The 13,583-nt window shown below is 39.6% G+C and overlaps 1 protein-coding gene across 1 annotated transcript; it reads right to left on the reverse strand.

The window, feature by feature from the left end:
- Positions 1–2,342: 2,342 nt before the first annotated feature.
- Positions 2,343–10,084, reverse strand: LOC117558015 (keratin, type I cytoskeletal 13-like). The gene is made up of 7 exons (XM_034233975.1): positions 9,531–10,084; positions 8,439–8,521; positions 5,592–5,748; positions 4,284–4,445; positions 4,084–4,209; positions 2,997–3,217; positions 2,343–2,613 (listed from the first exon to the last, which is right to left on the reverse strand). The coding sequence occupies exons 1-7, from the start codon at positions 10,071–10,073 to the stop codon at positions 2,466–2,468; spliced, it is 1,440 nt and encodes a 479-aa protein (XP_034089866.1). The 5' UTR covers positions 10,074–10,084; the 3' UTR covers positions 2,343–2,465.
- Between the last annotated feature and the right edge of the window lie 3,499 nt (positions 10,085–13,583).

The raw sequence follows: 13,583 nt of genomic DNA on the forward strand, positions 1-13,583 counted from the left end.
GATAGAGCAGCTATCTTGGCCATGGCTCGTGTGCAAACGTGTCTCTCCCAGGGTGGATTGTCCTGCCGAGCCAGGGATAACCACCATTCGTCTGGCAGGGGCCCACCTCTTGACATGAGGCCAGCCGCCCTGTTCTCCAGTCCCGGAATGCGGGGGGCCTTCAGAAATAAAAACATTCTCTGAGGCCCACAACCACAGGTAAAAGAACACCCAGATCAGGAGCCCGACGTGAAGCGGAGGGATCTTGATCAGCATGAAGGGTGTTCTTTTCCCCATAATGACCAAGTTGCTGCACATTATCCCATTTATTACAAGGCCACATTCTCAACAAAGTAACGATATGACTCCCAATATTAATTGAAATGCTTTTATGGATTTCGAAAATGTTTTTATTGATTTAGAAAATAGTTGTATTGATTTAGAAAATAGTTGTATTGATTTAAAATGACATGCATCCGCTAAGAAAAATTGTCCGTTGTTACTGTTTGAACTAACATAGCAGCGGCAGGAACTGCTTCGATAGTGTTTTTGAGGAGCTTTTTGATTACAGATTTGAAAACATCGTTGCTTGCTTTAAAAGTAGCACAATTCATGATGTCAAACCTTGGAAAGTATCTAGATATCCCTGCCCTAATGCCAAAGTAACTGCACACTGAATATGTGTCGCTGTTTGATGTCTGGACCGTTGAGTAAAAAGGACCGCAGCAACGTGTTGAGGGTTTCTGCCCCGTTACTTCTCTGCTGTTTTCTTGTCCCTGTTGTCTTTTTATTTTCTTCGATCAGCCACTAACCATTCATCCAAATTACTGTGCTCTCCAAGTATATTACAATTCATATTAAAATCCTCCATGTTGCTCTCAGACGGTACAACGGCAAACTGCATGCAGTTTGCTTTTCGGCCAAACTGTATCAGTTAAATCGACCGGACTTCCTTCTGCAGATGTGAGCGTCCTTAACCGTCAATAAATCCTTGACAGCGGTCTGTACTACTGGATTAACAATGTGTCACGTGTTCTGAATTGACCAATCAGAATCAAGTATTCAACTAAGCCATGTAATAAGGGTGTAATACGGGTGTAGTAGGGGTAGATTTATGTGTAATGGGGGTGTATATGCGATGTAGAAACAGTGTAAATAGGTGTTACATGGGTAAAATAATGGTTTAATACGGGTGTAATAATGGTGTAACTTTGGTGTAATGGGGTGTATAAGTGTGTAATATGGGTGTAATAACAGTGTAATAGGGATTTCATAGTCTATTTACGGTGTTATATGGTTGTAATATTTGTGGTATAGGTCTAATATTGGGTGCTATATGTAATATAGGTGTTACATTGGTGTAATATGGGTCTAATAACAGTGTGATATGAGTGTAACATGCATATAATAATGGTGTAACATGGGTGTAGATGGGGTGTATGTATGTGTAATGTGGGTGTAATAACAGTGTATTTGTGGTGTAGAAACAGTGTAATATAAGTGTTAAATGGGTGTAATAAGGGTCTAATAACAGTGGAATATGAGTGTAACATGGGTAAAATGATGGTGTCATACGGGTGTAATAATGGCGTAACTTGGGTGTAATAGGGGTGTATAACTGTGTAATATGGGTGTAATTACAGTGTAATAGGGGTTCGATAAGTGTATTTACGGTGTAATATGGTTGTATTATTTGTGTTCCATAGGTCTAATATTGATGTTACATGGATGCTATATGCATCTTATAACAGTGTAATATAGTTGAAATAATTGTGTAACATATACAATATGGTTGTTAATACAGGTGTAATCATAGCATCATAGGGGTGTTTTAATCTGTAATTGGGCAGTAATAACAGTCTGATTACAGTGTAATAATAATGTAATATATGTGTTACATGAGTGTAATATGGGTTTAATAACAATGTAATATGAGTGAAATAATGGTGTATCACGGGTGTAATAGGGGTGTATCAATTTGTAATATGGGTGTAATAACTGATATATGGGTGTAATAGGGGTTAGTAACGGTGTAATTATGGCGTCACATGGGTGTAATAGTGTTAAATATATCTAATTGGTGTTACATGGGTTCTGTATGGGTCTTATAACAGTGTAATAATAGTTAGATGGTTATAATATGGGTGCAATACGGGTGTAATAATTGTGTATCATGGGTGTAGTAGGGATGTATTAATGTGTAATGTGGGTATAACAGTGTAATTCTGGTGTAATAACAGGACTAAGTATTCAAGCAAAGGTACTTAGTTACTTTCGCCCACTGCCTATTACTGGATTCATAGATTTAGAGATTAGAGGTTGAATAATAACTACATCTTATGTTACAGAAAATTCAGACACGCTCTGAATTATCTTTAGTTTTATTTGTGGAAGCAGAGTAAAGATGTTCCATCACATGAACACAAGCTGGATTGTCGTCAGGATGGAGCTGCGGCTGATGAAGAGGAAGGAGAAACTCTTCATCACTATTCAATTATCTCCTCGATGACTTTTGTGATGACGGTGGTGGTCGTGGTGTTCGAAGTGTTCGAGGAGGAGGAGGAGAGAGCGGAGGAGGAGGAGAGAGAGGAGGAGAGAGAGGAGGAGAGAGCGGAGGAGGAAATAGCGGCGGACCTGGGAGACGAGCACAGAAAGTTACAGTAAGTTTAAAAGATAAAGTTAAACGAGAAAAATTGCCCCACAGTGTTAGAAATATTCAGAAATACTTTACATAATTTTTACATTAATCCGTTTTTTTTTAAATAATTGCTTTTATTTTTTCCTATTTTAATTCTCTTATTATGTTGCACCATTAGTGAGCACCAGGAAAAGCGCTATATAAATACCATGTATTATTATTATTATTATTATACTAATATAGCAAATCATCTGCTACTTTTTTGAGTACGCAAAGTAAAAGTCACTGTGCGGTAAATGTTAAATGTTTTTTAGTGTTGAAGTTCATACATCACTGACTGATTTAGATTTTTGATTTCAAGCTGATTTTCTCCTCTTACCCGGCGGTCTCTCCGTCCAGCAGCCTCCTGTACTCGGCGATCTCCATCTCCAGGCGGGTCTTGATGTCCAGCAGCATCTGGTACTCCTGTCCCTGTCTCTCCAGGTCAGCCCTGAGCTGCATGAGCTGCTCCTCCATGCTGCTCACCTGGTTCTGGAACATGCTCATCTGCATGGAGTAGCGGTTCTGGATATCAGCCAGCTGCGATTCAAGGGAGGCTTTCTGCGGGGAGACAGTGAGTTTAAAAAACATGTTAATTCATCTTGAACACCTCCTAAAATAAGAATCCTATAATGAGTTCCACATTCTGTGTGTTCCTTTTTTTTAATCTGTATATGCCGTAAACAGATAAGCAAATAAAGGTTTGGAGGAAAAGTTCTTGCATGAGCTGCAAAACGCATCGTCACAGAATGAATCTCAAAACCCTTACCGAAGTAAAAGTAAGTTTATCTGCAACATTTTTTATTTGACAAAATGCAAATTGGTTTATTATTGAGAAGCAGTGAGTTAGAAGTCACGTGTGAGACTTTATATTATCCTAACTAAAGACTGTATAATAATTATACTTATAACAATCATAGACTGTGTAAAATAATAATAATACAAAGGAACAATTATATTAAATAATAATAATAAAACATATTGTAAATAAAATCACCATCATCTTAATGAATAATAATCCTAGTAATTAGAAAGACCATAAACTATATAAAATAATAATAATGATAATATTAATAATAATAATAAAAACAAATATATATAATAATAACAATAGATTATTAAACAGCAAATACATTTAAAAAACGAAATGTAATGTAAATAATTATAGATTTTGTAATAGTTGTTATAATAACATTGACTGTATGGAATAATAACAAATAAAAAAAAGTTATATACAAATAATATGAATACATAAATAACTAATAATAATAATGTTTTTATTAATATTAATCATATTCATAAACATAATTATATTAATAATAATTACAATAATAATACAAATACTAATGAAAAAAATGATAATTATAAAATAATAATAATATTACTAATTATTAATAATAAAAAAAAAGAAATATAATAATAATCACCATGCTCATCTGAGACTGCAGCTGGATCTCCAGAGCCTGGAACGAACTCTTGGTCTCTTTCACCTCTGTGCTGGTGGTCTGCATGCTCATGATTGTGATCTCCTCCTCCTTGGCGATAGCCTCCGACTGCGAGGAGCACAGGAAGTCAGCACAAACCATCCAAATAAAATGTTCTCGCACTTCTCTACCAGGGTTTTTACCTTGGTAGCGTACCAGCTCTCCAGATCACGCGTGGTTTTGGCGTTGATGGCCTCGTACTGGTCCCGCATCTCTTCCAGCGCTTTGTTCAGATCCTCCTGCGGACCGGCGTCCACCTCCACGTTCACCTGGCCGCTCATATGGCCACGCATCGCCATCAGGTCCTTGGGGGGGGGGGGGGGGGGGGGGGGGAGTGGGGGTACATACACACTCACATCAGACATTGCTGAGCATTTGAGAAAGGTCAACTTCATCATTATTTTCTAAAATGAGTCTCCACAAAGATATAGTTCTGCTGGAGACTAAATCATTTTGTGTTTTAGGCTTTTGCCTTAAAAAGTAAAAAGACTCAGATCAATTGATCTATCTATCCATATGAACATTGCAAGATTCATATTTAGTATTAATCGATTTGCCAACTCATAGAATCGTCTTGTAATAAATAACTAAATGATATCACCAGGTCTTTAACAATACAGTAAACTCCCAGCGCGGGGAGGAAACACAAGTAAACAGGCAGGAAGTACTCAAACAGGAAGTACTCACTTGACAAACGATTGAAATGTACTTTATCTGAATCAGGACCCTGCTTAATACAAATACAAAATGATTTATAGTCTGTCTGTTTCTACAGGGATTTTTCCTGAAAGCATCTTAACTTATTATCTTAAATCTGGACTTGTATCATGGTGCTGTCTGAGGTTAAACCAGGATTTAATGTTTTGACGTTAAAGTATATAGTCCAGCTGTCAGCTCATAGAGTCCTATAGTGAACCTGGAAATGTTGAGTAACACAACGTTTTATGTTAGAAATGTATAGTACGGGTCCCCCAGCACATAGAAACTGCCGGATGCTCACTCGCATGTATTGGGCAATTTTGCACAATTAGCATTTCATTGCGTTAATTCAAATGAATGTGGACATGAAACACCATGAAATGTTTTCAAGGTGTAAAATGGAAGTTTGAACCTTCAGAGTGGCCATATTTATACAGGTTGTACCGGTCAAAACTGCCATTGTTGATCATGAAAATGTCAGAAAGGCATTCAGCATCCTCATAACCTCTAAAACCACTCCAAAATTGTCCAAATCAGCCATGCCATTTTTTAACTGTTGTTTAATAGCATTATAGGCTATAATGCTATTTAACGCAACTGATGCTGATTGTGCAAATTGACCAATTACGTGAGTTAGCATCCGGCAGTTTGTAATTACCGGGGGTACAATACATTTCTAAGATAAACTTTGGGGTACTCAACATTTCCTGGTTCACAGTGCTGGCAACTATATGTTAGCACACTAATAGTACCTCCTCGTGGTTACTCTTCATGGACACCAGCTCTTCTTTCAGAGTGTCCAGCTGCATGCTCAGGTCCGTCATGGCGCCGCTGAGTTCAACCTTCACCATCTTCAGCCCGGCGATGTCCGCCTCCACAGACTGACGCATGACCAGCTCGTTCTCATACCTGCACCATCATATGAGAGCAAAATAAATCATTTAAAAGCTTTGTTATATACATATATATATATATGTACACACACCTTACTATTATTTTATATAAATAAATGTATAACTTATAAGTGATATACCCCAAGAAATACACTATTTTGTTTTCAAGGGGCAGAAACATGGAAGTTCACACACATTAAAGGTCACCTATTGATTGATTGATTGATTGATTGAAAAGTGTATTAACAGCTTGTATATTGGGTACAGTACAGCTCAAAACATACAATTGTTAAGGGGATGCAGACCAGAGAAAGACTTTCGTCTTGTTTACATCAGGGTCCCCCATTTCCAATTCATCATATCATTTAAGACATATAAGACATATTTGACATACAGATGGCTTATTTACAATTTACATACAGGTGTTTTTTTACATACAGATTGCTTATTTACAATTTTCATTTTAGATTTCGTTCTAATACATCCTAACCGGACATTTAAGACATACCAAGTCTACAGATATACAGTTAGTAACAGAGTCTAAAATGCGAGTATATACATAGATGGGGGGGGGGGGAAGCTGTCCATTGAACGACAGGTTGAGATTTGTACCATTACCGGGGCCAGTTTTGCAATGCTCTCCCCGAAGGTGCTCTTTAAGAGAGGTTTTGAAGGTAAGTATAGTTTTACTTTCCTTTACAGTTGTGGGAAGAGCGTTCCACCTTGATGTGGCATAATTGCGAAACGTGTATTCCCCCTTTTTTGTGCCAAATCTGGGTTTCACATGATTTGTGGAGCTCCCTCTGGTGTTATGATCATGGTATTCCTTGACCTTTGGGAAGAATTTTGACATGTACATGGGTACCATAGAGGTGTAGTGGATCTTGTAGACCAGGCCCATTGCAAGTAGCTGTACTCTGTCGTCTACTCTAAGCCATCCTAGGTTGTCAAAGTGGGCAGAGGTGAGGTGGGTTCTAGATGAAAGGTCAAGCAGTAGTCTGACCAGTTTATTTTGCGATGTTTGAAGTTTTATTTTTAGCGCCTTGGAGGTGCTATGGTACCATGACGTGCAAGCATAGTCATAGTACCCTTGAATGAGTGCTCCTGCCAGAGTTTTCAGGGTGTTTTTGTTTACCAGAGAGGAGATCCGGTATAGGAATCTAGTTCTTTGATTGACTTTTTTTATTACATTGGATGCCATTTTATCACAGGAGAGGTTTGCCTCCAGAATAGATCCTAGGTATGTAATTTCCTTCTTACTTGTGACAATAATGTCGCCCACTGCAACTGAGAAGTCGTCGGATTTGCTGAGATTATGTTTCGAACCGAAGAGAATGGACTCTGTTTTACCCAGGTGTAATGATAATTTATTATCGGCGAGCCAGGTGCAGATTCTGCCGAGCTCGGAGCTGAGGGTTTTTTCAACCTGCAACCTGTTCCTGTCAGAGACCAGCAGGGCTGAGTCGTCCGCGAACAGGAACAAGTTGCAGTCACATGCTGATGACATGTCATTTACATAAATTAGAACAGTAACGGACCTAATATGCTTCCTTGTGGAACACCACAGCTCACTGGGAGGGGGGGGGGGACAGAGTACCGTTTACCTCCACCATCTGTTCTCTCCCCTCCAGCTAGGATTGCATCCAGCTCACCGATAGTTTATCAAAACCTATCATGGCATTTTTAGGCAATAGCATAGGTCTCAGATCAAGGGAGGCCATATCATGGATTATCAAGGATTATTTCTGAAACAGTATGGAGCTCAAAGGCTTTCTCTCTTGCCGGTTATACCACAAGGTGAGTTCCTTTTTATTTCCTGCTTCTTCACACACATGCTCTCCAGTACAGGTTAGCTCTGAGTGTTAGCGATGCTAATGTAAACACAGACCATATTACGTCCAAAACAGTCGGGCATTGTTTCTGATAGCAACGTTTCTGATAGGGCCGTGGGTCCACATTTCAGATATTACGTCATATCGGACGCAAATCTGGATCAGCTCCGTTGTTCCCCCGTTTTTAGAGATTTGGGTACGGAGGAAAAGAGAGAGGGTTTTATTTTCTGACGCTGCGTGAGTTCCCTGACACACCGGGGACACATATTTATGTATAAAATACATCAAAAAGTGCATCTTGCATGATAGGTCCCCTTTAAAGATTAAATAATTAAAATAGATAATAGTTTTATATTGATAATAATAATAATAATAAAAAAAGTTACAAAACTATGGTAATAGTAATTATAATAATAACAAAACTGAAATAATATTAATAAGAAAAGTAGTGATAATACCAATAGTATTTTTAATAATTAAAATCATAAAATAACTTAAAAAACATAGCAGAAATAAAACAGTAAAACAACTTTTTAAGCGGTTATAGAAACATTTATAAAAAAAACGTTTTGTATTGTGATATTTAGTCCAGCTGCAGCGTTCTTCACAGCTGCCAGCAGAGGGAGCACAATGCAGATCATAGAATCCTGCTTTTTAATATTTAATTTAACAGGAAAACACTTTCAGTGTTATTTAAATTTGTATTGATTTTTTGTGACTGATATTTGTGCTTTTCGTGTTTCATATGTTGCAGGAGAGGTACAAAGGTAACTAAAAAAGAAATGTTAATAAAGTTAGACACAGATAATTACATTTAAATGATGATACACAAGGATAAGTAAATATAAGTACAGATAAATAATGAGGTACTGACTTCATTCTGAAGTCATCCTGAGCCAGTTGGGCGTTGTCGATGCTCAGGAGGACCGTGCCTTTAACCAGGAGGGCTTCCTGGATCTGAGAACACACAAAAAAGACAGTCAGGTTCAGAGGTGAAATATCAGTCTGTTCAAGTCAGTGCCCGTTTCTGAGGCGTTTCTGAGGCGAGGCAGCCCCCCCCCCACACACACACCCACACACACCCACACCCACACACACACACACACACACACCACACACCACACACACACACACACACACACACACACACCACACACACACACACACACACACACACACACACACACACACACACACACACACACACACACACACACACACACACACACAGCAGCGCTGATTCCATTGTCATCGCCTCGAGTCAGATTACTTCATATTCTGGTTCAGCTGCTTTCCTTTATTCGCTGCTGTGAGTTAAACAAGACATCTGATCCTGGGGTTTTATGGTTACATGTTTTTGCAAGACATTAGTTCTGTCATTGAAACAAAGAAGATTTTATTGCTTGCTTTTTACATGTTTCTTCTTCTCTATATTCCATTTATTTATTGTTCGATTTTTCTTTTGTGAATAAAAGAAGAACTTTGTTTTTATGTATTTTCATGATTTACGATAGTTCAGAACTGCCATGGTCAAGATCATGAATTCATTTTGTGCTTGTTATTCTGAAAGAAAAATATAGCATTTTTTCCCCAGAATAATTGTGTTGTTATTAGGACTTTGTCAACTTTAGATAATTAACTCAGTAGACTCATGCACTTTGTCTTTCATAGAGTACATTTTTTTCTCAATATTGCATTTATTTAAGAGTAAGATTTTGTATTTTATCATTGGGACATGATCTTTTATTCCTCCTTATTATTTACGGAAGTTAAAGGCTGCCATAATTAAGATTACGAGTTCATTTTCTTATTTTCATCTTGAAAAATATATATTTTCTCCAACATCATTGTCCTACTACTAGGAATAAAATGTTTGTTAACTCAGCTCATTTAAGACAACAAATCCAGATTTTAAACCACAGACCCCACACTGGACTCAATTTGCCATGCTGCCCCTCTTTCTCACCTTGCCCTGCAGCTCTGCGATGGTGACGTAGAAGGGGTTGTAGTCTCGGGTGCTAGGGCCGACCTTGTTCTCCACAAACTGTCTGATCTTCAGCTCCAGCTCTCCGTTGGCCTTCTCCAGCGCCGCCACCTTGGCCAGGTATGTGGCCAGGCGGTCGTTGAGGTTGTTCATGGTGGCCTTCTCGTTGCCGAGGAAGCTGACATCTCCACCACCGCCGCCACCACCTCCACCTCCAAAAGCAAAGGCTCCACCGCCTCCACCACCACCGCCACTACCAAAAGAGAAAGCTCCACCGCCTCCACCAGCACCACTACCGTAGCCGAAGCCGCCACCGCCGCCACCGCCGCCACCGCCGCCACCGCCGCCTGCAGAGTAGCTCATGCTAGACCGGGAGACCCGAGTACCCCCACCTCCTGCTCCTCCCGCCACGCTGAAGGAGCTCATGCCTCCTGTGGATGCTCGCCCCATGCCGAAGCCACCGTAGCCGCCACCGCTCATGCTGCCGCTGCCAATGGAGTTGCGGTTGGAGTACATCAGGGCCATGATGATGAAGGTGTGTGTCAGAGGAGTGAGGAAAGATGCAGGAGGATGCTCCTTTTAAAGGTGCTCAAATGGGCAGAGCTGCAGGTGATGGGAGGGGTCGATGCTCCACACCCTCCCCCCCCCCAACCCTCTTATGTATGCACTTATGTAAGATTTGAATGTGCTTGTGCTTTCTAATATTTCCACACCATTTTTTTAATACTTCTGCTTTAGCACATATTACATTTCTTACTGCACTACAGTTTCACATCTTAAGAGCTCTGCAGGATGTATTTGATTAATAATGATCTACCTGTGCAAAGCTGCAGGTTTGTTTTAACAGACACATCATAAAACTGGTTCTGTTCTGTTTTTACTGCTGCTCATAAATACCAAAAGAATGTGATCCATCTCTGACAGCCACACACCCTCGAAAGCTACCAGTAAGGCGACTGCATTCATGACTCCAATTTTTAACTCTGCTGCAACAGTCAGCTTACATAAGTTCACCTGCTAACATTGCACCAATAATTACAATACAAAATAATTGTATAATGAAGGCTTTCAGTTTGGATACTTTCCGGGTTCAATCCGGTTTTCTTCCTTACTTTTCTGAAACAAAATCATACAAACTGATATGTTGATTTTCGTCCTGTGTCATCACAATGGGAAATCAAATGATTTGGACAGAAGTTTATTCAGCTCTTTATTGCTTCGCCACAGATGTCATGATAGCAGAAAGTCTAGATATATATATTTCGCTGACTGATAACCAACCTGTCTCGACTGCCTATGACTGACACAATCTAAAGAACAAACAAAAAAAGGTCACATTTTTCAAATGAAGTTCCTAAAATGATTTGCCGTATTGAAAGCTGATGTACCTGCAGGATTGTTGTTTATCTTAGTTTGCATCTTCATGTTTGATGCACTTATTGTATGTCGCTTTGGATAAAAGTGTGAGCTAAATGAATTGTAATGTAATATATCTGATGTGTATTTACATGTTCTCTGGTGTCACAAAGAGCTCAAGAAGATATAGCTGAGTATAAGCACTATTATTACACTGCATGTTATGTACACTCACCGGCCTCTTTATTAGGTACACCTTGCTAGTACAGAGTTGGACCCCTTTTGCCTTCAGAACGGCCTTACTTCTTTGTGGCATATATGGATTTTGATCCATATTGATATGATAGCATCACGCTGTTGCGGCAGATTGGTCGGCTGCACATCCATGATGCAAATCTCTCGTTCCACCACATCCCAAAGGTGCTCTACAGGATTTAGATCTGGTGACTGTGGAGGCCATTAGAGTAAAGTGAACTCATCGTCATGTTCAAGAAACCAGTTGGAGATGATTTGAGCTTTGTGACATGGTGTTACCCTGCTGGAAGTAGCCATCAGAAGAAGAGTACCATGTGGTTATAAAGGGATGGACATGGTCAGCAACAATACTCAGGTAGGCTGTGGCGTTTAAACGTTGCTCAATTGGTACCAAGGGGCCCAAAGTATGCCAAGAAAAGATCCCCCTCACCATTACACCACCACCAGCACCAGCCTGAACCGTTGATACAAGGAATGATGGATCCATGCTCTCATGTTGTTCACGCCAAATTCAGACCACACAGTCGGAATTCCGCAGTAGAAATCAAGACTCATCAGACCAGGCAACATTTTTCCAATCTTCCGTTGTCCAATGTTGGTGAGCCTGTGTGAATTGTAGCCTCAGTTTCCTATTCGTAGCTGACAGGAGTTGGCGGTGTGGTCTTCTGCTGCTGTAGCCCCTCTGCTTAAGGTTCCACGTGTTGTGGTTCAGATGGTCTTCTGCATACCTTGGTGGTTATTTGAGTTACTGTTGCCTTTCTATCGTCTTGAAACCAGTCTGGCCATTCTCCTCTGACCTCTGGCATTAACAAGTATTTTCTCCCAGAGAACTCACTGGATATTTTCCCTTTTTGGGAGCAGTCTCTGTAAACCCTAGAGATGATTGTGGGTGAAAATTCCAGTAGATCAGCAGCTTCTGAAATACTCCGACCAGCCCATCTGGCACCAACAACCATGCCTCGCTCAAAGTCCCTTAAATCACCTTTCTTCCTCGTTCTCATGCTCTGTTTGAACTTCACCAGATCGTCTTCATCATGTCTAGGCAAGGCAAGGCAAGGCAAGGCAAGTTTATTTATATAGCACTTTTCAACACAAGGCAATTCAAAGTGCTTTACAAAAAATGAAAGAGATTAAGAAAATGGCATTTAAAATCAGTCATTAAAAAGAAAAGCTAATAAAATAAACATTAAAAGAAAAAAATACATGGCAGTCAATTAAACATTAAAAGAAAAAAAGTACATGGATAAAAGTTACAGTGCAGTCTAAGATATGAATAGTTCAATTAAAAGCAGCGACAAAAAGAAAAGTCTTCAGCCTGGATTTAAAAGTAGTCAGAGTTGTAGCGGACCTGCAGGTTTCTGGGAGTTTATTCCAGATATTTGGAGCATAATAGCTGAACGCTGCTTTACCATGTTTAGTTCTGACTCTGGGGACAGAAAGCTGACCAGTCCCTGAAGACCTGAGAGATCTGGATGGTTCATAATTTAGCAGGAGGTCAGAAATGTATTTTGGGCCTAAACCATTCAGTGCTTTATAAACCAGCAGCAGTATTTTGAAATCTATTCTTTGACACACAGGAAGCCAGTGTAACGACTTCAGAACAGGAGTGATGTGATCCACTTTCTTAGTGTTAGTGAGGACTCGAGCAGCAGCGTTCTGAATTAGCTGCAGCTTTCTAATAGATTTTTTAGTGAGACCTGTGAAGACACCATTACAGTAGTCGAGTCTACTGAAGATAAAAGCATGGACAAGTTTTTCCAAATCCTGCTGTGACATTAGTCTTTTAATCCTAGATATATTCTTTAGGTGATAGTAGGCTGATTTAGTAACAGTTTTAATGTGACTGTTGAAACTCAGGTCAGAGTCCATGACTACACCTAGATTTCTGGCTTTATCTGTTGTTTTGAACATTGCACACTGAAGCTCAGTGCTAACTTTTATACGTTCTGACTTGGCTCCAAAAACCATTACCTCAGTTTTATCTTTGTTTAATTGGAGAAAGTTCTGACACATCCAGTCATTGATTTGTTCAATGCACTTACTCAGTGTTTGAATTGGAGCATAGTCTCCTGGTGAAATTGTCACGTACATTTGTGTGTCATCTGCATAGCTATGGTAACTTATTTTGTTGTTCTTCATTATCTGAGCCAGTGGTAGCATGTAGATGTTAAAGAGAAGAGGCCCCAAGATGGAGCCTTGAGGAACCCCACATGTCATATTTGTCAACTCAGATGTGTATTTACCTATAGAAACAAAGTTGTTTCTGTGCTTTAAGTAGGATTCAAACCAATTCAGAACTGTTTCCGAAAGTCCCACCCAGTTTTCCAGTCGGTCGAGTAATATGCTGTGGTCAACAGTGTCAAACGCAGCACTGAGATCTAATAATACTAACACTGAAGTTCTGCCACTGTCTGTGTTTAAGTG

Source organism: Gymnodraco acuticeps, unplaced genomic scaffold (genome assembly GCF_902827175.1).
Source record: "Gymnodraco acuticeps unplaced genomic scaffold, fGymAcu1.1, whole genome shotgun sequence".
Taxonomy (NCBI): Eukaryota; Metazoa; Chordata; class Actinopteri; order Perciformes; family Bathydraconidae; genus Gymnodraco; species Gymnodraco acuticeps.

What these genes read in the sequence shown, in the direction of transcription:
- LOC117558015 (XM_034233975.1), bottom strand. Translation starts at nt 10,073, where the DNA reads ATGGCCCTGATGTACTCCAACCGCAACTCCATTGGCAGCGGCAGCATG. An exon ending in TGCAGTCTCAGATGAGCATG is followed by an intron (nt 3,218 to 4,083) that starts GTGATTATTATT and finishes GTCTCCCCGCAG; the next exon opens with AAAGCCTCCCTTGAATCGCA. An exon ending in CTGGACGGAGAGACCGCCGG is followed by an intron (nt 2,614 to 2,996) that starts GTAAGAGGAGAA and finishes CTCGTCTCCCAG; the next exon opens with GTCCGCCGCTATTTCCTCCT.